Source organism: Heteronotia binoei, chromosome 13 (assembly GCF_032191835.1).
Source record: "Heteronotia binoei isolate CCM8104 ecotype False Entrance Well chromosome 13, APGP_CSIRO_Hbin_v1, whole genome shotgun sequence".
Taxonomy (NCBI): Eukaryota; Metazoa; Chordata; class Lepidosauria; order Squamata; family Gekkonidae; genus Heteronotia; species Heteronotia binoei.
In genome coordinates this window covers 57,582,731-57,607,228 of record NC_083235.1, presented here as the reverse complement: position 1 = coordinate 57,607,228, position 24,498 = coordinate 57,582,731, and the positions used below count along the sequence as shown (strand labels likewise).

General features: G+C 44.3%; 1 protein-coding gene across 4 annotated transcripts in view; it reads right to left on the bottom strand.

The window, feature by feature from the left end:
• Positions 1-17,922, bottom strand: part of BAHCC1 (BAH domain and coiled-coil containing 1) — a 126,965-nt gene extending 109,043 nt beyond the window's left edge. For all 4 annotated transcript variants that reach the window (XM_060253341.1, XM_060253344.1, XM_060253342.1 and 1 more), the window contains exon 1: positions 17,732-17,922. In XM_060253341.1, the coding sequence (XP_060109324.1) occupies positions 17,732-17,900 (169 nt within the window). In that variant the 5' untranslated portion in view covers positions 17,901-17,922. The remainder of the gene's footprint in view (positions 1-17,731) is intronic.
• Between the last annotated feature and the right edge of the window lie 6,576 nt (positions 17,923-24,498).

The following is a 24,498-nucleotide window of genomic DNA, read 5'->3' as shown; positions in this document are numbered from 1 at the left end:
ATCCAGTCTCTGTCTGGGACCATTATTACATCCTGGCAGTGAATTCCACATTTGAATCACATGTCATGTAAAGAAATATTTTGTTTTCTCTGTCCTGAATCTACTGCCTGTCAACTTCATTGTATGCTCTTGAGTGCTAGTATTTTTGCGAGAGGGAGAAAAAGTTCTCTGTCCACCCCCCTGTGCATAATTTTATAAACCACCATTCTACCCCCACCCTGACCTGGATGGCCAGGGCTAGTACAATCTTGTCAGAAGCTAAGCAGAGTTGGCCCTGGCTAGTTCTTGGATGGGAGATCAAGAAAGTACAGGGGGTCTCTATGCAGAGGCAGACAATGTCAAACTTTGGGAGGGATGGTGGCTCAGTGGTAGCAGAAGGTCTCAGGTTCAATCCCCTGGCATCTCCAACTAAAAAGGGTCCAGACAAATAGGCATGAAAAACCTCAGCTTGAGACCCTGGAGTGCCGCTGCCAGTCTGAGTAGACAATACTGACTTTGATGGACTGAGGGTCTGATTCAGTATAAGGCAGCTTCATATGTTCATAAGTACCAACGGGGGACAACAGGATGTGACTTCAAATGCCACCTCCCCTTGAAAAGTTCAGCATATTAAAACATCTTGGTGGCACTGGAAGCAATTGATGAGTAAGGGATGCAGTGAAGAAATAAGGCAAGGAAATCATTCTCTGGTGATAGAAATCCTCTTAGTCAATAGAAATTACCACTGAAACCAAGCCAATGTTTAACCACCTGTCCGGCAAAAGCCAGCTGATTAACCTATAGTATAACTTTAGTTACCAAAGATCATGTCATCTTTTGACATCTAGCTTGATTTATTAGAATTTCTCTCATGCAGCCAGTTACCAGAGTTTTTTGAAGCAGCCACTGACTTGCATGGGATATGACTATGCCATGATCTTCACTTACAGGCAGCAACCATGTTCTGTGGCCTTACCAGCAGCCACAGCCAAGAACCATTTTGAAACCCATGGCACTAGACTAAGAATTATCCATATTTGTGCCATGTTTATAAATCATTGACTTTCTTCACTGACATATCAGTCTTTGGTTCCCTAGGGATTTCTCAATCAGGCCCATAATGTGGACTACAGATCCTTCTCACAGCTCTTCTTTGTTGAGAACAAAAGTCTCAGCATTTTATTTTACAGGCAGAGATTCCAGACCTGGATGGTGGATTCCATTTAGGTCATGAACAGAGACTGCCTTCTAGCAGCCACAGGTGGTGTGGTAGTGTGGTCTTTCCCAATAACAGACTATCTTAGCCTTTTCTTCCACAATGTATTATAGACAACACAACAGCAGATGCCAAACCAGTCAACCTTAACTCTGCCTTGTGGTAGGATCTTCAAATCTGATTAGATTAGAAACCAGAGCATGTGCCTACTGCATCTCTGTAGTTCTTTATAGCAGCTGTGCAACTTGTGATTGTTCCCTCTTTACCTGGGTGGTGTAATTCACGCTCCAGAAGATGGAGTGTAAAAGCACTGTTACTGTGATGCTGGTAATTTTCACACCTCCTTAGCAACAGTGTGAACAAGTGCATAAAGGTGAAAGATCCCCAAACCTTTTTGTCCCTGTATCCTCATTCTCTTTCAGAGCCTTCCCAGGTATCCAAAGAGCTGTCCATGCAAGGTAGAACTAGACTTTATGACAACAAATGTGGGGTCCCGACCACCTATTTGCTAAGATAATGAGAATGCAGGGGCTGAGGGGCAATTTAAGGAGACTGTTGATGGGAAGAAAGAGCTCTTAGGCAGCCTAGTGTCTGCTGATTCACTCCTGAAATTCTCATCCAGGCTGCTTTTCTCCCTAGCTGGGCTCACTTCTGATTTTGAAACACAAATGCGGTGGAGGGTGAAGGATTAAAAACTGCCAGGGATGGCACTTGCAAAGGAGAAATAGAGTGAGTGGGGAAAGTGTTAAGCACTCCATTCCACTTATCATTTCCCACTGAACATGCACCCACAGCATGATTTGAGAGATATGGGTTTTGGGAAGGCCTTTTTTGGTCATAGTTATTCTGTTTAATGTACTCTGAAGCTTCTTCAGTGTCTCGATGTCTTTGTTTCCACAGTCACTGGATAAACCTTTAAATCTACAACATGTTGGAGGAGCAACCCTAGCTCGCTAACACAAGTCTTTGACACAGAAGTCCCTTATGTTTAACCCAAACATACAATGATGCTTCTTTTTAAACATACATATACAAACCCTTTCATCGGCTGAAATGAGCAAATCAAGAGATAGATATACAAAGGAGATACCTGCATGGACTATTGTGCATGCATGAATGGAGGGAGGTAGTTTGATTGTATGGGTCTTTGGGTCATGCTATATTGATGCAGGTCTTGCTCCCAGTACACCCAAGGCTGTTACAATGGTGAGGTAAAAAGTAACCTGGAAAGGGGGCAGGTATAATGTCTGCCTGTTTTTTTAAAAAGTTAGTGCAAAGAGAATGTAGGTCTTACCCTGGGTTCAAATCCCCAAAGATCACTAAGTGATTCTAAACCCGTTTCCATCTAATATGCCTCATGTGTTGTAGCGGTTAGAATGTAGGATTAGGATGTTAGCGATCCAGATTCAAATCCCTACTCTGCCATGAAAGCTCACTGGATGATTTTGGGCCAGCCATACAATCTCAGCTTAACCTACCTCACAGAGTTTTGTGAGGATAAAATGGAGGAAAGGAGAATGATGTAATCCGCTTTGGGTCCTCTTTGAAAAAGAAGATATTGGATTTATATCCCGCCCTCCACTCCGAAGAGTCTCAGAGCGGCTCACAATCTCCTTTACCTTCCTCCCCCACAACAGACACCCTGTGAGGTGGGTGGGGCTGGAGAGGGCTCTCACAGCAGCTGCCCTTTCAAGGACAACCTCTGCCAGAGCTATGGCTGACCCAAGGCCATCTCAGCAGGTGCAAGTGGAGGAGTGGGGAATCAAACCCGCTTCTCCCAGATAAGAGTCCGCACACTTAACCACTACACCAAACTGGCTTTGGAGAGACAAGTTGGCTATAAATGAAGCTACTGTTTTGGCTATATCTTTGGGACCACAGAAACGTGGAGGGGGTGCTTGGTGGGCTCCAGTATGCAACAGGTCGCATGTGTTCAGCTTGGTGAGTCGCCAATAGTGTGTGATTCTGAAGTATAAAATGCTCATGCTCTCGCCCTGAGCTGGATAGCTCAGACAATCCCAATCTTGTCAGATCTTAGAAGCCAAGCAGGGCCAGGCGTGGCAGGTACTTGGATGGGAGACCTCCTTGGGCTACCAGGAGCGGGGGAGGCAGAGGCAGGCTGTATCAAGCCACTTTCCCTGAACATCCTCCATGCCCCAGTAGGAGTCGCCAGAAGTCACCATGACTTCCAGGCATGCACATGCACACACATACACACAAAAAATACCCCAAGGCCCATACTCTCCTCTGTAGGGATAAAAGCCAAAGCAGGATAGTAGAGAGCCTCTTGTGTTGGTGTCAACAAAAGAAACAGAATGGGAAAAATAAAGAATCAAGCGGAGGAAGAGAGTAAGTGAGTGGACAGAGACAAGAGCGATGCAAGCCTACATCCAGAGTGAACGAATTACACCCATGCAACGCTCTTGAGAATTTTTGTTTTCATTTGTTTGCAGACAAACGAAGGCACGGTCTGATACATACAGGCACACTTAATCCCATTAAAATCAGCACCTAACATTATTTATTTAATTAATTAATTTATATCTCGCCTTCCCCACCAAAGGCAGGCTCAGGGCGGCTCACAAACCCAAGGGTCGACCCAAACACATTAGTGTGACCGATACAATAAACAACGATAAAAATATAAAACATAAAAACAATTCAAAACATTTGCATGTGCTACTATCGTAATTTCAGGCAGCGATTTAAATTCTGGTGGTTAGCTATACTCAGAGGTCTCAGGATCATCTTAGAGTAGTGAAGTAGGCCATTGGTGGTGTTCTTATGGGCCAGTCCCATGGCTGCAGATGTTACCATTCGTGTAAATGGCTGGCGGAAGAGTGCCGTTTTGCAGGCCTTGCGGAACTGTAAGAGCTCTCGCAGGGCCCTAACCTCCTCCGGCAACTCATTCCACCAGCTAGGGGCAGCAATGGAAAAGGCCCTGGCTCTCATTTGTGTTTCATTACTCAAATTTCTAGCCCTTCTGATTATAAAGAAAGGCTTGAAAGTGTCTGATAGTTTCGTACAACTTCAAAAGCCAGATATAGGGCCAGGAGAGCGTTCAATTCCTTGTCCTATCTAGCAAAAAGAGAATACATTGTGCAACATAAGAAAATATGGATAATTTTAACATACTGTAAAATCTAGCTTTTCCAGTCACAAAAGTTTGGCCTTAAAAAAAAAAAAAAAAAGCATGAACTGGTGATGGCTAAATAACTTCTGAAGTAAAGCCCTCTTTCCTGCTAGTAGTTATTACTCACAATACACCAAGGGTATAAACTAAGAAGAGCCAAATGGTAACCTACAGGGCCCTGAAACAATTTCAGTTGCCCCCTTATGGTCCTCCTAGCAAATTATAATCTACTGTTTCTCCACAACTCTTTATTATGGAGCCAGAACATTTGTGAGACAGACAGCTTGTGTGGCAAAATACTCCCCACAACTTGTTTATTTAATTAAATATTTATGTCCCAACTCTTCTTGGGTCAAGGTGATTGAAAAGTAATAATTTCAAATTAAATCCAAATAAAATAAACCCCCAAACACCTCCCTCCACCCAATAAAAGATGCCTGCTGTTCGTATTCCATCGCTTGAGAAACAAACATGCCTCCTGAAGGTCCCCAACAAGGGGGCTCCCCTCACTCACCCATTCAGGGAGCTCATTCCACAAAGTAGGAGTCTTGTAAATACAGACATTGGCCATTCCTAAAACACACGATCATGGCATATAATCAATGGGTTGCATACAAGATAGCCAGAGACAGCACCAACACCATAATCATGTTTTTGTGATTTGCGTACAAAAGGCTAAAAACTTTAATGAAATCCATATCCTTCAGTATCATGTTCTTCAACGGGTGGCTTGACGGGATCAAACAGCCCACATTTTGGAAAACGCGTTAAGAAAGGACTGGGAATAGCACAATCTGTACAAATGTAAACAAGCAGCCAAAGAAATGCATCTAGGGCAAAAGAGATACTTTGATACAACCTGCCCTCCCCATCACGCATACACAAGGGCCTCTCTGAAAGCCAGAATTGTAGATGTTGTAGTGACTAGAAGGCAAACTGTGAAAGGGTTTCAAAGAAATAAAACTTTGGCAAAGAGCTACTTAAGTCTAGTGGCTTTTTTAAATCATAGCCTCACATGAAGAGGGGGGAAAGGGGGAGGGTGGAAAGAAATTACCAAAACAGTCTGTATGCAATAAAGCAAAATTTATAGGTGTATGCCTTCCAACCACCAGTAAGATAAATATTGTTTTTATTCTGTGAATCCCACTTCAGCTTTAAGAGGAGGGCTTCTTCATTTCTCTGTTATTTGATTACATCCACGTAGATGAGTGAAAAGCAAAACATAATTGATTCAAAAGGAAACAAATTTGGAGCTGTGTGGTTTCAATGGGAAGGGATACACATTCAAACATCTCAGAAGTGAACCATGCCTGTACAGAAACAGAGTGGATAAATAAGAAACCAGACGCTCCCATTTCTGATGCCATGTAATTCTGGTAGATCCTATTTGTTCCCTGAAAAATCACAGTGCTTCAGAAAAGGTATAAACCTCTAAATGAAAGCCTTAGAAATCTGCTACCTTTATTCCTAAGGCATACCTTATCCTTTTCAGATAACTACACACACACACATCTGGCAGCAATAACTCTTCCAAGCCTAGTTATGTCTGCCAGTGCAAACAAGTCTCTCAGACTGAGTTCTTGAATTCAAACCCCATCCTGCTACTGTGAATTCCACAAACCAACCACACTGCAGGTAGGGACTTATTTCATGAGACCTGCTTAGAGTTTGCCACTGGCCTGAGCACTGCGAAGCACCCCCACAGGTTCAGAGACGTTGGAAGAGTACCACTATAAGTTTCAAAAAAGCTGGGCTTTTTTGTTGTTCGTTTGTTCAGTAAATGTGACTTTGCCATGGATATAATTGTTTCCCAGACTTGGGCAGGGCAGTACTCTCACTTTAAAGTCTGGAGCTATAAATATGTAATTCTAACCTTGGGACCCCAGTGAACCACACAGGGGTGATTCAAATCTCCCTTACCAGGATTCCATAAGTTCTGAAAGACCTGAGTGGTTTGGTCCCTCCTTCCATCCTCACATCCTGCTTTCTTCCCTTTAACTTTCAACTGCTCGCAACACTGCATGCCTCCTAAAGAAAGTCCACACCTCCTCAGCCCATTTGGAGGGCTGCTTCTTCAGAAATTTATTTAATTTTTTTTTTTTACATTTGGGATGTGACATCCCTTGGGTAGGCTGAGACCCTTCTCTTGTCCACAGAACAGACTATATATGCTTATGCTTTTATCTGTAAAGTTGTCAGTGTCTTCAACTTTTGTAGGGATACTTTTTTTGACCATGGTCAACTGAATAAATATTTTGCTTCTACTGAGCACAGTTTTACTTAGTTGGACCCCTCTGACTGAACCGAAGTTTCTCCGTCACTATATGGAGGAAGGGATCTAGAGAGATCTGCTTGCCAAAGATGAATTCATCCCTTTCTGGGAGACAGCTGAGTCAGCCTTGACAGAGCTGATCTGTCATAAATATGCTTCTGAAAAGTACATTTTTAAAATGCTGTAATACCAGGGTGTTTTAATATTTAATTAGGCTATCACCACATTGCACATGGCGTTCCCTTGCTCTCCCCCCCCTGCCTCTTGCACACAGTATCAAAACTGAATCCTAGCAACATGCTTCTGAAGTCTATGTGAGGCAGTATGCAGACATTCCCAGCAAGTGTGCAGAACAGATGTTTCTCTGCCAGCATTGCTGTCCATCCCATACCCTTCTGGATTTTGGAGTCCTGAAGCAGCCCTGCAGGAGTGAGTCTCCAATCCCTGGCCCTCTTCTCTTTGCATCCAAGCACACCCTTGGGATGTGGTGTTTGTCAGGTTGAAAGGATCATTTTCGTAGAAAGCTTTTGTTACGGTGAGAGCAGCAATGATAGATGACTTCTGGGAAATATTTTTCTCTCTCACTAGTCTAAAGTCATTCATATTGCAGGGTCTGCAACAACTCAGGGCTCAGAATCATAGGAGCTGGCCTCAAAATTGCCAGATTTGCTCTAAATTCATGAGATTCACATATTTGAAAAAGTGGATTCGTTTTAACGTTACCCAGACCTGTGTCCACTGCAATGAATGCCAGTGCAATATTAATGGCAACTGCTCAAAATTAAGCGGCAAATCAACTATGTAGCCTGGCAACTCTGAAAGGAAGAAAACTTGCTGGATCAGACCAAAAAACCTCATCTACCCCCAATATTCTGCTTCCAGCTGTGGCTAGTTAATGATGCTGGAAACAGTCAAAAGCATGAAAAGATGAAAAAAAAAACATTATCTGTTTATCTCCAGCATCTGGTACTCAGGGGTATACTGCTTCTGAGCATGGCAGTTCAATTTAGCTATAATGGGTAGTAACTATAAATCCCCAGAGTATCTCTCTGAAACATTGCATTGCAAGCATGCTGTGATCTATGGCTTAGTGCTTACACAGCAGTTGAGTCACTCCATCCTAAACTCATAGGATTGAGCCATAAGTCACATTCCCAAGCTTGCTATTACTTCACCAACTTTACTCATTTTCCCAGCTCCTGCACAGAACCCATACCCGCCCCCCTCTTAAATGAATAGAGTGTGCCCAGGTGGTGGACCATACCCACAGTTCCCACCCAGCACCACTCTGATCTCATCTATACTCCTGGGCTATCTTCCTACAGGAAATACCTACTCTGATATTTAGTTTTAAATAAGCAATTGCTTACCATAAAGCCTCAATTCTGTGTTGTCTGTTCTGCTACCCTCTCCCCTTCCCCCTCCCCCCCAGACACACACTTTTGTCTTAGAACACAAGCAACTGCTTGAATTTACCCCTCCTGATTTTTACTATGATGACTCAAGAGTTTTACATAAAATTTCCATTAATCAAAGAGATGTCTACTGCAAAGCCAGGGGCCTTTATTTGAAGCAGGACTCTTACAACAACCATTTGATGCTCTGTTTTCTACCAGTTCTAGGCATGTGACAGTATTTCAGAGCTCCATTCCGAGCTTAGGGGACCACCTGAAACATGCCCAATACTACCCTTGACCTCTCTCAGTCATTCATGAATGCAAGCAATGGCATCTCCAGAAAGATCTGAATAATAAAACTAACAGATTAAATTGCTTGGCTGTAATTCTGCAAGATTTTGCTTTCTTAGGATTCTGCTTTTTTTTTTTCTGCCTAGCACATGTGTCTTTATCTCCTTTTCTGCCCCCCCCCCCCAGTTATCTTCAGAAGGATTGCCACTAATAAGAAGTAGACAAGTTAATCGCAAAATCTGTTTTAACTTTGACACGCACTTTTTCTTTTTTTTAAGGAAAATACAGAGTTTGTGTTCTAGGTAGTCTGCTGAGGCACTAGTGGGAAAAATAGCATATGAGAGACTGGAAGAAGGAAAAGATAGACTGGAGAGGGGAGGGGCTGCTGCCAGGATGATAAATAGCTAAATGGAACTTGGGGAGATCTTCAGGCTTGTTCCATAAAAGATGATGGGTTATCAACTCACATGGCAACTGACTGACTGTAGCTGGGGGAGGGGTGCGTGTACTCACAACACATGCTTCTCTAATGAAGAAGATGAAATCTTAAAGTAATTAAGAAAAAGTTTCAAGATAGCTTTGCCTCCAGATCTATTTGCTCCCAACCAAGGCTGCCTTTGTTCCTCTTTGCCAGACTCAATGGACTCACATTGGAGACAGAGCTGCACCTCAGTGTAAGAGAAAGATCAAGGGATCCTGCCTCTCTCAGCTATCAGCCTCCGGTAACATGGGCTCAGCTGCCTTTCAAGGACTTATAACATTAAATGCAACAGCTCCTCTCTTATTTTTAAAGCAGTACACAACCCCACCTGTTTCATCCCCATTGCTTTCTCAGTCATGCCAATTTCCCCCCTCCTCCCCTGTTCTTTTAAAACTGAGCCCAGTTTGGAATTTAATCCATTGAGGCAGCTGTAGGGAAGGAAGGAGAGACAATCGCAAGTTTGGCACTGAAGGCAACCATCTGATAGGCAAAAGAAATGAACAATTGATCAGGAAGGCTTTTGCCCAAAGACAGAGGACACTATCTTCTCCTCAGCCAGCTATTGGCTTCCACTGCCTGCACAGAACTCTCACTGTTTCCTTAAGCAAACTCTTTTCCCACCAAAGCAGACCACTGCACTATCCAAGAAGTATTACTTAGTGTACTGTGTGCAAGAGAAAAAATTGATGTGTGCACAGAATAAGCAGACCCTATATTATATGCTGCAGAACATCATTCATTTGTGTAGCCTGGAGGACATCCAAATTGAACAGATAATCAGAGGCTTGGATAAATGGGTGTGCTATTTACATGGAGAGGTTGGGATAGTATGGATCAACATGGAAGACCCACAGTGAGTTCTGATATGCAAAATATTCAGCTTAACGTGTTGGGAGAAATGGCGTTTCTGCCCCTCTACACTGTTCAAAATATCCTATTGGGAGAAACCCAATCCATGTCCAATGTCTAATATTAAATTTGAAGGACCCATAAGTCCTACCTCCCCATAACCTGGAATTTCTCATGTTACATGTTTATCTAGAATATCTAGAATGCTGAAATGGCAGCCTAGAGTAGAAAAAAAGGGACATATTCTGTTGGCAAGAACACCAGAGAGAGCACCGAGTCAATTTTATTAATTTACCCCTGCCTAAAATTCAGCGCCCACAAAGCATCTCCATTTATGATATCCTTACAGTTTCAAGGTGATTGTAGACCTGCTTTAGTACAATTATTATTATTACATTATTAATTATGACATTCTAATGAGACTTTTCCGTTATTTCAACAATTTTAGGAGAATGATCACGGTTTGGCCTATAAGTTGGGAAACATAATGTACCTTGGCTCACTATTTCTGCAGGTTTCTGAGGTTAAAAGCAGTTAAGGAAAAGGGACATGGTGTTAATAAGGTTCTAAAAGTACAGATGCATATATGAATGAAAAATGATGCTTTGAGTAAGCTTAGGGATAGAAACAGACATTTGACACAAGCTGTGAATTTCATAAATTGCACAAACTCTGCAACTAAGGAGCAAAAAATATTTCCAGTTCCTTACAACTGTCACTTTACAGGAAGGAATACCTGTTGTTTAAGTCTAAAGCCACAATGTTCAACTTTATATACCTTTTGTATCCGCTGAATATATCCTCTGGTTCAGAACAAAGCAAAATTTGTAGACAATAGCCAACAGACAAAAACCAATAAACCAGAGCTATAAATCACAAACTTTTTGTAAATTAGAGATCCTTTGAACTTTTTTACTTCAGCTGCATATTTTTTCTTATTTTCTCACATCATTATAAACTTGACTATGACTACACAAACCAATGGTTAATTTCACTTCTACTTTAAGATTCAGATTACTAGACAGAAACAAGTTAAATATTTGCATTCATATTTCAGTGACAGGAAAACTGAGGCCCAGAGACAGTTATTTAAAAACTACTCATACAGAAAAGAACATTCAAAATTCAGACATCCAAATGCCACCCTTCTGGTCCTGAGCTTGTTTACTGCATTCATTTTTATGATTTCAGGGACAAAACCTCAGAGTGGACCATACACTGAACACGAGTCAGCAATGTGATGCAGTAGCTAAACAGAAGCATGTAAAGTGACAATATTGCTTTACTCTGCTCTGGCTAGAACTCACATAGAATATTGTGTTCAGTTTTGGGCACCACAATTTAGGAAGGACAGACAAGCTGGCACATGTCCAAAGGAAGGCAATGAAGATGGTGAAGGGTCTGGAGACCAAGTCCTACAAAGAAAGATTGAAGGAGCTGGGTATGTGTAGCCTGGAGAAGAGACGACTGAGAGGTGATGCTCTCAGTACTTGAAGGGCTGTCATATAGAGATGGTGCAGAGTTGTTTTCTGTTGCCCCAGAAGGTTGGAACAGAACCAACAGGTTAAAATTAAATCAGAAGTTTTTGGTTAAATATTAGGAAGAACTTCCTGACAGAGCAGTTTCTTAGTGGGACAGGCTTCTTCAGGAGGTTATGGGCTTTCCTTCTTTGAAGGTTTTTACACAGAGGGGAGATGGCCATCTAACAGCAATGCTGATTCTGTGAATTTAGGCAGGTCATGAGAAGGAGGGCAGTGCTTAGTTCTTGTAGCCCTTTCTTATACACCCAGGGAAATACTGTTTGCCACTTTGAGGACAGGCAGCAATTTTCCTCCAGGCCAGTGATCCTGGAGAGTTTTCTTTTTTTTGCCATCTTCTGGGCTTGCAGCAGGGGTCACTGGGTGTGTGTGTAAGGGGGAGGTACTTGTGAATTTCCTGCATTGTTCAGGGGATTGGACTAGATGACCCTGGAAGTCCCTTCCAGCTCTATGTTTCTGAGTTTCCAACAGCCACTGTACTATGAACAGTAAACTTTTAACAAAGACAAAACAACCCCCCCCCCCCAGCATTGTCTGAGCTGTTGGGTAGCTCAGAGCTTTGAGTACAAAATCAGCGGTGTTATGGGCCCTTGCTTTCCCAGGAAGCATACACAGGCCAGAAGGCATGAGGGATACAAGGCAATTTCGTTTAAGATGGACAAAAGTCTCCAGAGCATCTTTTCGCATTGGCTTACAGATACAAGCAGACTGGTGACTTCAATCCTGAAGTCAGAAAGATACAACTAACTTCAGCCGCTTTAAAATGCTGGATGACTGGCCCAAGGCAGATAAGTTTGCGTGTCCCCCTCCTGGCAAGTTTCACTGGGATCTAGACAGATATCCTCTTAACAGCCTATGAATTAAGGCACAAGCCCTTGCCTTGTTTCTTCAGCTTTCATCCAGTGCTTTTATTTTATTATTTATTGGGAATAATTGGTGCTAATTAGTGTGTGTTCTAATTAATTATTACATGCCATAGTTAAGAACACCAGCTCTCCCTCCTCCCATTTTACAAACCACAAGCAAAACAGTTAAAAGAATGCAACTGTGCTATGGGTAAAACTGAAATGATAGGAAAGCAGTTTTCATCAGTAACACAGTCTCTCTCTCTCACACACACACACACACAATGGAAACTAGGTGGAGTGACTTTTGGGTTTATTATTTTTAATAAGCTTCTGTTTTAAAAGCACTCAGCAAGAAAAGTCTGTTCTTAAGGACAAAAAAGGTGGAGCCAGTTAGATCACGATTTTTGGCTCTGAAGACCCCCGCTTTAATGGGGAAAGGGCTCTTTTGTGAGCAGGTACCACATGGAGAATTGAAGGGTTGAGAGAGGAGCTGTGCTTTCCCATTATTTATGCACGCAGTCTGTGTTAATGGCACATGCAAGTTGACAGCATACATCCTATCAACTTGCTGAAGTGTATCTTGATTGTTCAAACACACTCTTAAAGGTGCCTGATCATTTATCAAATTAAAATAACTGTGCTGGGTTTCAAAGGGTTCTCTGAATATCTAAATTGTGTTCTGGTGTTCCTAACACCCCTGAATTTCTACATCTTCTGAAGTCTCCTCCCACCTTCTCAAGTGCTCAAGATGCTATAGTGGGGATGGAGGTGGGAGAGAAGGAATTTTGGGTGGAGAAAAGCAGCCCCCCGCATCCATCTCATTGCATGTTTGCCCAGAAATGTGCTATTTCATGATTTGCTTCTTCCCCCTCCATTCTCTGTGTCACAAACTCCAACACAAATCTACTAATCCTGCAGGAAATGATGGACTCCAGAAGCCTGACCAATTAAATTTAGACTCATGAAAAGCTTGGTGGCTAGTAAATTATAATTTTTATTAGCTTGAACAATGTTCCTGTAAGAGAAAGTGGAGTCTCTCCCATGAATGGTTCTTGTATAATTTATTTAACTTCATGAGCCTTGCCAAAGCCTTGAATATTTTTAGATCTTTCTGTTCTAGGGTTTGGCTCCCCCCACCTCTTTTTTTAAAAAGAAAGTGTGAGTTTCTGAAGAGATATTTTTAGGCTTCTGGCTGTTATTTTAAACAATGTTCTTTGCATTTGGACTCCCCATATGTTGCACAGCCTCTGCTCCCAGGCTAGCCCCATTTGGAAGGAGTAGTAGTATACATTTTGCATGGGGAAAGTTGTTCAGCAGAAGGAAACATTACCTTGTTTTTAAATTAGCATCATAGTCACACACACAGCCCAGTTGCTCCTGTTGAAAAAAATCCACCTCTTATAGGAATAATTAGACATGATGGTGAAGCAATTCCCAGTGGGATAATGTACATTTCAAAATTGAACTTTAATTTGTGTGTGTGTGTGTGTTCTTGTACAACCACAACCACCTTGCATAACCATGTGTGCTTTGCAGTTCTCATCCAAAAGATCAGTGCTGGCAGGTCCTAGCTGTTATCTCTGCATTGCCTTTGATGTCTCATGCTACTTGTCATTTATAAGTAAAGATGGTTAGAGTCTTTAGAACATGCCTTTGAACAGTAACTCCTTTAGCACCTATTTAATGCTAGTAACTGTGTTGCAGAAACATCCACCGGTGTCACATAGTTAATGAGGTATTTATTAAAATTTATTTTCTTTAAAGGGGGGAGAGGCACCAAAAGAGACGACCGGGGGGGGGGGGGGGGTCCTGTACAGAGAACATCTCCCCAGGAGTTTATTGTCTCTCCTTCTCATTGGATTTAATGATAACTAAATCTACATGAAGTTCTATTACTTCAAGAAAATTTTAAGGCTAAAACTACTACAGCATTTTCAGTTAACAGGAAACATCTCCCTTAAGACCTGGTGCCTATCTGAAACCTAGGTCCACTCCTGAGGCTATCATTTTTAAGATTAGTGGTGCTCATCATATCTGGTTTTTTTTTGAAGTTTATTACAAACAGATATTTCCACCCAACTTTAAAAAAAAAATAAAGTATGGGGCAGGAGGGGGATAATATTTGGGTCTCCTCGTACCACCCCTTACAATAAGACTTTCCTTTGCATACTAAACAGAATCAACAACAATGTGAAAATCCAAACAGCTCCAGGCAGGAGTAATGATGAATAATGCTGCTAATATCCTTCTCTCTCTTAAAAAAAAAATTCACAGCTTTGACTTTGGACCATCTGCATTAGAGAGGCACACACACACACAACTCTAATGCCGCACGAAAAAATAATGAGACAAAACATTTTAATTGCACCTTTTGTGACAAGGTTACTATAACAGCGCTTTACCATAAAATTTTCTACAGCGGGATTATAAAACTATCAGCACTCTGCTTTAAGAAAAACAATTTGCTAAACGTTAAAAGCTAACTTCAAAAACTCAAGGTCTCTGCAGCTGGCTTTAAAAGGAAAGAAATTGTTTGAGGGGAGGAATAGGGAGGGTACAACGTATCTCCACAGGGAAAGAATTCCAGTGAGAAGCGGGTGTTAGAATACATGCTTAATCAATGAATGTATGCCTTGTGGAATTTCGTCCAAGTGGACATAAAAATTACGATCTCTTGTAGGGCACATCTTGTTCCAGTCTATTCCCAGCAGATTTGTTTTGCATCCGGCCATTTGGAATTCTGCGTTTAATTTTTGTTGGTCTTTGGCTGCTTCTCAAGTCCACGATGCGGGCTACAAACTGACCAGGCCCCTTCCCCATTTTTTTTAAAAAATAGGTTTGCCTAAAATATTTTAAGACACCACGGGTGCTGTATACTGGCAAATTCTGTCATGCGTTTCCCTAAAACAAACGGGAATTACCTGAAAATATAAACTCCTCTCTGGTTCAGGCTGAAAGAATAGGAGAAGATGCTAGGAAGGTTCTACTATGCCTGCACAGATTGAACAGTTAAAAAAAACTAGTGGAAGAGATCCACTGCAGCTTAGTCTGCTCTGGTTCTAGCATGGGTTTTCCATGTATAGTAATTGGGCACCAGTGTCAAGATTGCATTGTTAGAAAACCACCCAAAACATTCACCCACACAAAAAAGTTAAATACAAACCTTAAAGATTGCAAAGATAGAATTTCTTCCAAACGATATTTCCAATTATGAAGGCAATTAAAATGATCATTTAAAAAAAAAGCCATAGAAGAAAAAAATAAAAGATCTACAGAAAGTTTTTTTAAAATGGCTCAGAAGCAGGACGAGGGGTATTGAATCCAGACCATGGAAGAAAGTACACTGAGTGACACAAATCATACCCTTCATCCAATTTGCCTGGGTTTGCATTTTTTAATTCCTTCCTGATGGCACTAAAACCAAATAGTTTCTGAAAGACCGCACCGTGAGAATCTTCTATTTTGAAGGGGAAAGGTTTTTCTTTTTTAAAAAAAAAATCCTGGGAAAAAGGCTGCAAACCCATGGTTCAATTATTTCAAATAAAGCCCATTTAGAAGTACGTGTGTATGTAGCTTGTTGCATTTGTTAGCACTTTTTAAAAACTCATCATGCTAAAAGCCATTAGTAATTATGCATTTGTGTATGTCTTTGTAAGAAAGAAATGTTTGATTGCACTCCCAGCTGACAAATTTTACCCATTCTGGTCCACCCTCATGCTATCTTTTTTAATCCACATACTAATTGTAATCCCATTAAAGCAGATATAATTTTATTAGTATTCACAGTTCATCAAACTAGCAATAATAGCTGTAACTACTGAGTTTAGAGGAAAACAAAAAAGGGGGCAAAACACTTTTTTGAGCTATCAAGCGAATTATAAAAATGTAAGTGCCTGTATGTGGTTTTGTGAATCTTAGATTACATCCATACTTCTATAAATAGAGACTGCATGAACAAAATGAAGAGGCACGTTATTTATTCAGAGACTGTTGCAAGATTGGAAACCTCAACCGTAGGACTCAGTCATATATATTCAGTCAAAATACATATACACACATACATTTTGGCTTAAATGCAGAGCCTGTTTATAGGTTATACCAAATAAAAATCCAAATAAACTTCTTTTTTTAAAAAGTGTACCATCTATTTCAGATAGGACCTCATTAGTGAAATTTCCAAAAACTAAGTGCAACAAGGCTAGCTCAACCCCTTGGGAAACAGTGTCTCAAATGTCCAGAAAGTAAGACAAAAAGCCATTATCCCTTATTCAGCATTTTCTCACACACTCCCCATTGTGAGGTTTTGCATTCAAAACATGAGAGGCGTTTATTTATTTTATTGTGCTGTCTTGGCCTTATCAATATCTGCCGATATGTATCTTACCTCCAGTGAAGTTCGCAGTTGAGCTAGTAGGAACCTTAAGTTGTATGTGCATTCAATGGATGTCTCATTTTGTATGTTCACTCTTTTTTTATGGAGCAATCCAACCTATTGATTCCAGCTATTTTGCACCTCTCCCTCCTGAACAATTCATTGATTATAAGAGATGCCATAGACAATCACCAAAGAACCTGGCACATATAACACCCCCCCTCCATTTTTCTTGCCAAACTTTGGGTCTTTAGCAGGATACCACAGGCACTTGTTAAAGCTAACACATGCACTGCAAACCCATTCTCACCCTGACACTTCAGGGCTTTATATAGAAACAGGATTTTCTAGTCTTACACCACCCGCTCTATTAACGCTAACCCTGCACATACAACTACCCCTAATCTGAAAGCACACAGCCGGCTCCTGGGTGCTCACCCTTCCCTGGCAAATAACAGCCTTTTTGTTCAGTCAGAAAGTGCCTCCTTGTTCACGCAATAGAATTTCTTAAGGATGTTAATGCAGAAAAAGGGTTTCCCCCCCCCCCTCAGCTCCCCCTTCTGTGGGATTTATTTTTCTTCAGTTCCAAGCAACTGAGGGGGGTGGGGTTGAGGGCTGGAACAGCCCTATTTCTAAATCACCTCTCCTCAGCCACTAAATATATATGTGTGTGTGTGTGTTAAAAAAAAAAAAAAGATGCCACCATGAGGAATATTGAGTAGAGGGGCCAAGAGAGTATTATTATTATTTTTTTGCTCCTTATCAGTCTAGTATATCTAGATTCGCTGGGAAATATACAGCCTCATCCTCTGGCACATAACAACAAAGCCGAACTGCACGTGTGCCCTTCTCGTCATGAATGATGAGCCCGGGCGAAGGGGCCAGCTCCCCTTCAGGGTGGAGAACCCCCATTCCGCAGAAGCCGGATAAAAGGCGCTGCAAAAACGGGGCCTCCGTCCCCCTCCCACTCCTATTGACTTATGATGATTATTCCGATTTCTCTCCCCCCCCCCCCCCTTTAGCCAGGCGACGGAAGGCGTTGAAAGCTCCACACCCCCGAAGGCTGCTTTTGTTTCTGCGAGAGACTCTCCTGCTTTCCCGGTTGGGAGGGCGGGAGAGAACGCCAGCGATAAGCAAGGGGAAAGAGCGCCGGCGAGGAAGAGCCGCTGGCCGTAACGTCTCGTTCTCCGGATCTCGTTGCCGCCGGAGCAAGGCAAAGGCTCCATAGGCCGCGAGCTCCGGTTGCAAGGCGGGGAGGGGGGGGGGGCGCAGCTTCCCCAGCTTCCGGCCTCGTGGCCCCTTCCCCAGGCCCTGCGGCCCGCTCCCGCGCGCGCCGCCCGGCCGGCCGGACTGACCTGTGTGCGTCGCCATGGAGATGGGCGCCGGGAAGTATTTCCCGGGCGGGAAGTGCCCTCCGTGCTGCACGGCGTTGTGGCCGGCGGCGGCGGCGAGGCGGCTGGAGCCGTTGCGGTGGCCCCGCTCGGCCAGGAGGTGAGGCGGCGGCGCGAACTCCCGGCCATCCATGCCGGCGGGCTGCGCTCCTCCCGCCGCCCAACGAGCCCCAGGAGCCGGGCGGGCTTGCAGGCCCCGCGAGGGAAATCCGCAGGCCCAGGCGCGGCGCGGGGAGAGCCGCTCTCAGCAGCAGGCCGTAGGTCTTCCGCCGAGGCTCCTCCACGTTTCTTGGCTCCGGGGATCCAGCCTCATGCTCTGCAGAGGAGAAAGGAGGGAGGGCGAGAGAAAGAGCCGGTGAGAAAAGCAGCCAGGCCAGAGCGCGCCCGCCCGCCATGCCTTCGCCCTGCAGGAGGAGAGAAGAGAAGAGAAGCGCCGTCGCCACAAGCCCTCCACCCGCCCCCCACCCCCGCCGCTCGAGATGCACTGTGGCCCGGCCAAACGACAAAGCCAGGCCGGGCCACAGTGCATCGTGGAGGCCACAGCTGTCGGCTCGGCGCTCCTCGGCCCTTCGCAACTTCCACCGCCTGCAGAGTCCCGGGCTCCGGAACCAAGGAAGGCGCGAGAGCGGTACGACGAGAGCTTTCTTTTGTTCAAAAAACCAAAACGAAACGAAATCCCAAACCAGGGGGCCCAACAGCTGGGGTCGCGGGGGGGGGGCACTACCGCTGGCGAGTCCCAGCTGGATTTGTACCTGGGTTTTTATTATTTTTTAAAAATGGAACTGTTTAAACTTGCTAGGGAATTATCTCCAGAGCGGATAGGTTTTTCGAAATCTTTCGGGTTCATTCATAGATAAACACATACAGAGAACGAAAACAGCTTTAAGGGTTCCTTTATTTTCCTGATGGAGGCAAACCGCTTTTTCCAAGCTCCTGGTTTATTAAGATTCCTTTTGCCTTTTAATGTATTTTGAATGAGTTGGTGGGGTTTCTGGAGGAGAGCAGGAGATATCCCACTATCTCACTCCCCTTCATCACGAACCAATTGCCTTGCTGTGATCTCGAAGAAGCCTTCCGCAGACCCCAAGCTAGAGCAAGGAGCTTGCTGCGTTTCAGTCACTCAAGCCCAGAAATAAATTTTTCACTGCAGACACCTTAGTGGCAGAGTCCTGCATTCCTTTTCCAAGGACAGGAGTTTAAATCCTACGAACTGTATTTCCAGACAAAACAGTTATGTAAGGTCCTTCCTGTACTTTCATTCCATTTACACATAGGGAGTTTTTGGCTTAGGCCCAGGGTGTAACATTAAGCCAAAAGGAAGAGAGGGGAAATAAAAGACCTCCTCCCTCCCTTTTCTTCTTCTGATTTACCAAACAAGTCATTGGCTTCTGATTACAAAAAGGTGCATCTCCTCCATAAACAAAGCAACTGCAATATTAATGGAGAAAACCCAAAGCTTCTGTTTGGAGAGCCAGAATTCTGCATACTCCTGACCCCTTTGCCCCCCCCCCATCCCTTGATATATATGTGGGCAGTTAATTCTACCTAACTGATCTTTTCTAGAATCCTGAATTGTCCAAAGGATGCATAACACTCCTAAACCTAAATAATAGGTAAGTCTATATCGATCATAATTGTTAATCATGTATTGAGAGAGAATTTAAAAACACAAATGTTAATATGCGTTGACCCTAACAAAGCAATTAGGATCCCCCCCCCCCCAATTTACTGAATACCACTTTGAAATTGCTTGAATCAATGCTTCCACTTTGAACAGTGCTGGACTATTTGGTGTTTGATTTAATCCATAACTGAAACATAATGTATTAAGTGACTATATATTTGCACAACTGATAAGATTTTTATATATATATACACATGCATACACACCCCTACACACAAAAAAACATACACAAAGCTTTTGCATTGTAAATAAATGGTTTGGCACACAATGAAGTCTCTGGTTTACAGCTAAATACAAAAGGACTGGTTCTCTTTACCCCCCCCCCCCCTTTGGAGATTATAATTTCTCCTCTCTGAACCTAGGAAATATTTTCTATTTGCAATTATGGGGATTTTCCCCCTCCCTTTGGCAATGGAAGCAACTCCCATAACAGGAACCAAAATAATCTAAAAAGGACCCCTAGTAGTAGACAAAAGCTGCTTCAGCTAGTTTGGGGTTCCATACATCAATATAAAAGGAAATCTGATGTATAGGGATCCCCCTCTCCTTTCACTTTAGGTGGGGAAGAAGGGGGGGGGGAGCTGGAGAGACTGCCTGAAATAAACCCACTGATTGGAAATCACAAATCTAGGCACATGGAAAGTTTCAGTATTAGTGTTCCAGGGAGGAGTTCTCTCACCACCACGTACCGCAGAGACGTTTGATTCAAGATCGTGTCCATTTTGGCAAGCCCAAGAGTCGAAGAGAGAAGGGGGGACTCAAGGCTTATTCCAGTTCTGGTAAGGGGGGGGGGCGCTTATCTGCAGCACTGGTCCATTCATAAGAGGAAGAAGGAGGAAAAAAAGAGGTCTTGCTGCGTGCAGCCTTCGATCTAACCGGGTTTCCCTCCCGCGGCGCCGAAAGAAAGAGGAATACGACACTAATGAAAGTGGGAAGCCTCAGAACCAGAGAACTGGGGCGTTGCAAAGCAATTCCAGGATCTTGCAAATTCATCAGGTTCGGTTCCAATGAGTCATGCCACCTCCTTTTATTTATTTATTTTTACATCGGAGGGAGAGATGTCGAATAACCCACTCTCGACAATTCCACCGGTTTTCGGAGCTTCGGCGTGTGCTGTTTGATAGAAATATGCTCTCCCAATGAGATGCAAAAAGAACTAAAGATCCGGTCGGTGTTCAAAACATTCGGCGCATTGTTCTCAGACCTTGGCCGACGAACGGAAGAGGAAGCCTCTGCCGTGCCGGCCGCTTCCCCAGGCCGGCGAAGAGGTCTCCCGAGCGTCCAGGACTGCAGCCAGAACCAAGAAAAGCCTTCGCGAGCGGGATCGGTAGGCGAAGAAATCGCAGGGATCGGTTCCGACTGGAGAATTCCCCCTCCTTCCTTTTCCATTCACCCCGCTTCCGACTCTTCTCTTTTTCTTGCTCTCCCCCCCACATCGCTCTTTAACAACAACAACAACAAAAATGGGGGAGGGAAACGCCGAGTAAGCGAAGCTTCTTTCTGTGTATTTAGTTTAGCCGCAGCACCACCACCAAACGTCCTCGAAGCGTGTGTGAATAAAGCTATTGCTATTGTGATCCGAGATGGACCACATGAAGAGAGGCCAGGGGAGAAATCGGAGAGAGTAGGAGAGACAAGACAACACAAAGCCCCGCCGCCTCCTTTCTCGAGAACCCCAGATCCACGAGAGAGAATACAACCCTACCCCGAAGTAAATCCAACAAGCCAAGGCAAACCTTTACATTAAATTCAAACAGCGATGTTCCTTGCAATATCACACCCACATCATCATCTTTGCTACAAAAATTAACAGCCTTCTTGTATGTAAATATCGACGTGCTCGGAAACAGACGTGTGTATATTTGGTAATTCAGAAACCTTAATACATTACGTATTTGGGGGGACAAGACTCTTTCAGAAAAGCCTAGATCTCGCATTCAGCTACCTATTGTGATTTAATTTTAAACAGGGTGGCTACAGATTTGCATGCATTCCTTTTTTAATGTTACAATGCCTCTGTTTGTTTCGCTTGCAAAGCACACATTCACAGCTCCATTTTAAAAACCCAAGAATCGCAGTAAGAAATATGCGAACAATCGTTCATTTTGTTTGTACTACCCGGAGCCGGGTACAAAATTCCCAGGGAATAGTAACAATTTTCTAAAAGAAACACATACACGCCCATTTGCTTTCCTTTTCGTTTTTATATGTATCCTTTCCCCAACCAAGCGTACAAAATTAGAGGGTTTTTTTTTTTAAGTTGAAGTAGAGAATAAAAAAATGAAAGACAGACAATAGTTACATATTTCAATCACGTAGGTTTCTGAATTGCCTTTAGAAAGAAAAATAGCTCAAAATAATTTCTTCAGGATATGCACAAAAATATATATATATTTCAGAACTGACCACCGTGAGGGTGTATTTATATAAATATATTTAAATATTCCGTTTTTTTAAAAAAATACTCAATAAATTTCGGTTACTTACTGGAGGGAGGGGTGTTTCTCTGCTCACAGGGAACCCAATACAATTAAATCAGTGAGTGGGACTTTGTTGTATTCCTATTGGTATTTGCACTGTGCTGACTGTTGCACTGTAAATGCACTGGCTGCTGCTCCTTGCAGAAAGGAAAAAAGACCCTGTCGCGGGCTCCAGCTTCCCCAACCTCGCAGCTCAGTCCTGCAAGCAACTCTCCCTGCATACTAATAAGCTCGTGCCACTCACTCAGGGTGAGCACGCTCGCTGATTGGCCGCCTGGTCCTCTACAGTAATAAGCTCGTGCCACTCTCCCCGCGTAAACAGGCTTCCCAATAGGCTGGCGTAGGGCCAGGGAACTGCCAATCAGAGAGCAGCAGGGCTACTATTCAGCCCAATGGCGCCTAATTCAAGTCCCCACAGTTGCGCAGCTCCTTTCGCCCAGCTTCCCTTTGCGTTGCTGAATGGGGACACGCAGCAACATGAAGGAGGGAGACGGGGGTGGGGGGGAGCTTAGCAAAATGGAGAGGTGCGACTCCTGCCAAGGAGCTCCTACAGTTCCCACCCACAGCTGAGAAGTGAAGGGTTATTAATTGTTGTTTGTTTCTTTCGCTTTGCTAGACCGGACGGTGCGTTACAATCTAAGCAGTGTTATCACAACGGGGTACTTATACAGATCAGTGCGTGAAAGTGTTGTCTGTGATGGGGCCTGTACATATGCAGCTGATAGCAAACTTGAAAGAGATTTACGGTCGAATCGGTCCCAGAGCACTCCCTTGTATTTCATTGCTGCCTCGCGAGCGCTTAAAAACGTCTCGGGGGTGGGTCCGAAAGGAAAGGGTTTTTCAGGGCGTAGGGGAGGACAGATCGCATGGCAAGCATCTTAAGTGCATGATGTGCCAGACTCAGGGAAGTCCCTTTAGTGTTCTCTGCATTAAGACGCATGCAAAATCCTGGTGGGCTAGCATAAATGGAGATGTGTTTTTTCTTTCCCGCTTCCCTCCGTCTCCCTCCTTCTCACATCACCATTAAACTCATCCTCCGCACGGCTTCAAAGAAAAACTCCTTCCAACGCATTCTCTTTTCAAAAAACACACAAACCTATAGTCATCACGATTCTCCCGTTGATGGTCTTTTCACCATCTTGCTCAGTTGCCATGCACTAGCTGAAACCCTGCACAGTTTCCTCTTTTCCTGCATCCCACACATCCCGCAACCTATTTTAATAAGCAAGTGCTGCGCGCCATCCAGCCAGTTTTGCACTGGCGATGTAGAGGTTAACCACCAACCCTTGAATTTCTTCTCACCCCCCCCCCTTTCCTCCAGCCCTCCCTTCCCCACTTCCAGGAGACGCCTTGATTGGTTGGCAGCCCTCCATCCCACTGTCCATCACCCAGTGTAAACAAGGCGCTGATTGGCTGCTCGCCAGTCCGCACTGGGCTGCCTGAAAAAAGCAATTACTGGCCCCGCGGTTTGCAGGGGGGCCCGGGGCTGGTTTGATGAAAGGAGATAAGCTGGGGACTGTTTCCAGCACCACACCCCCAATACACCCCACCCCCACCCCGAGGCAGAGCCCACTGTCCCTTGAGCCAAAAGAAGGTCAAAGAGTGGAGAGGATCAAAAGGAGCAAAGAAAAGGCGAAACGGACTGAATCACTATTAGCGAGTCGGGGGTGGGGTGGGGGGGGTGTGGAAAAAAAGCCAAGCCATTCATTCCAGGCAGGTTTTGGTGCATCGGGCACCGGGGGAGGGGGGTGCAGTCCAGCCTCTCCTTCTCCCTTTGCAGAACCGGGGTCCTGCCTGCCGCAGCCTAGGGTGGGGGCGAAGGAGACGGAAGTTTCCTGCATTTAAGGGGGGGGTGGAGAGCACGGGGGGCTGCGCTGTACGTGGAGGCGAGAAACCGAGTGGAAGGGGAGAGGCGCTCCGCCTTCTGCTGCCGGGCTCAGGCTCCTCGCAAGCGGGTTGGAGAGGCGAGCAGCAGGGTCTGGCTCCCGCTCACGCTAGCCTGGCGCCGGTGCTTCCCAGCTTCGAGGAAGGTGCCTGCCTCTCGGGAACGTTTCCGGGGAGGACGGGCTGCCTCTGGCAAGCGCGCCGGGTGCGCGGAAGCGAAGCAGGAGAGACGGCGGCTCTGGCGATCGAGCGAGGCTGGCTGGGAATGGGGAAGAAAGGCGCGCGAGGCACACAGAGCCGCGGCGGCGGCAGGGGAAGCTCCGCGATCCCCCTTCCTTTGTGTCGGCGAGCGCGAGGATTAAATAAAAATTAAAAGGAGCTTAATTGATTTGAAAATGCAGAGTAAATCAAAATAGCCGGCGCAAGATATTAGATTACAATGGAGCTATTCATTAACCGAGGAGGCCAATTGGATTGAGGAGACCAGGGAATACATGTGTGTCTATGCAGTCATGGTGGTGCATACATGTACCTATCTCGCATGTACATTTCTCCCGCTGATGATAATGGGGACGGGTCCGAAGTCACCTCTTCTTAAAGCCCAGAAAAACTGCACGATGTGGAACAAACTTCAGCTGGTGAGACGCTAGGAAAACCTCGGCTGTTCGGGACTGCCCTTTCGA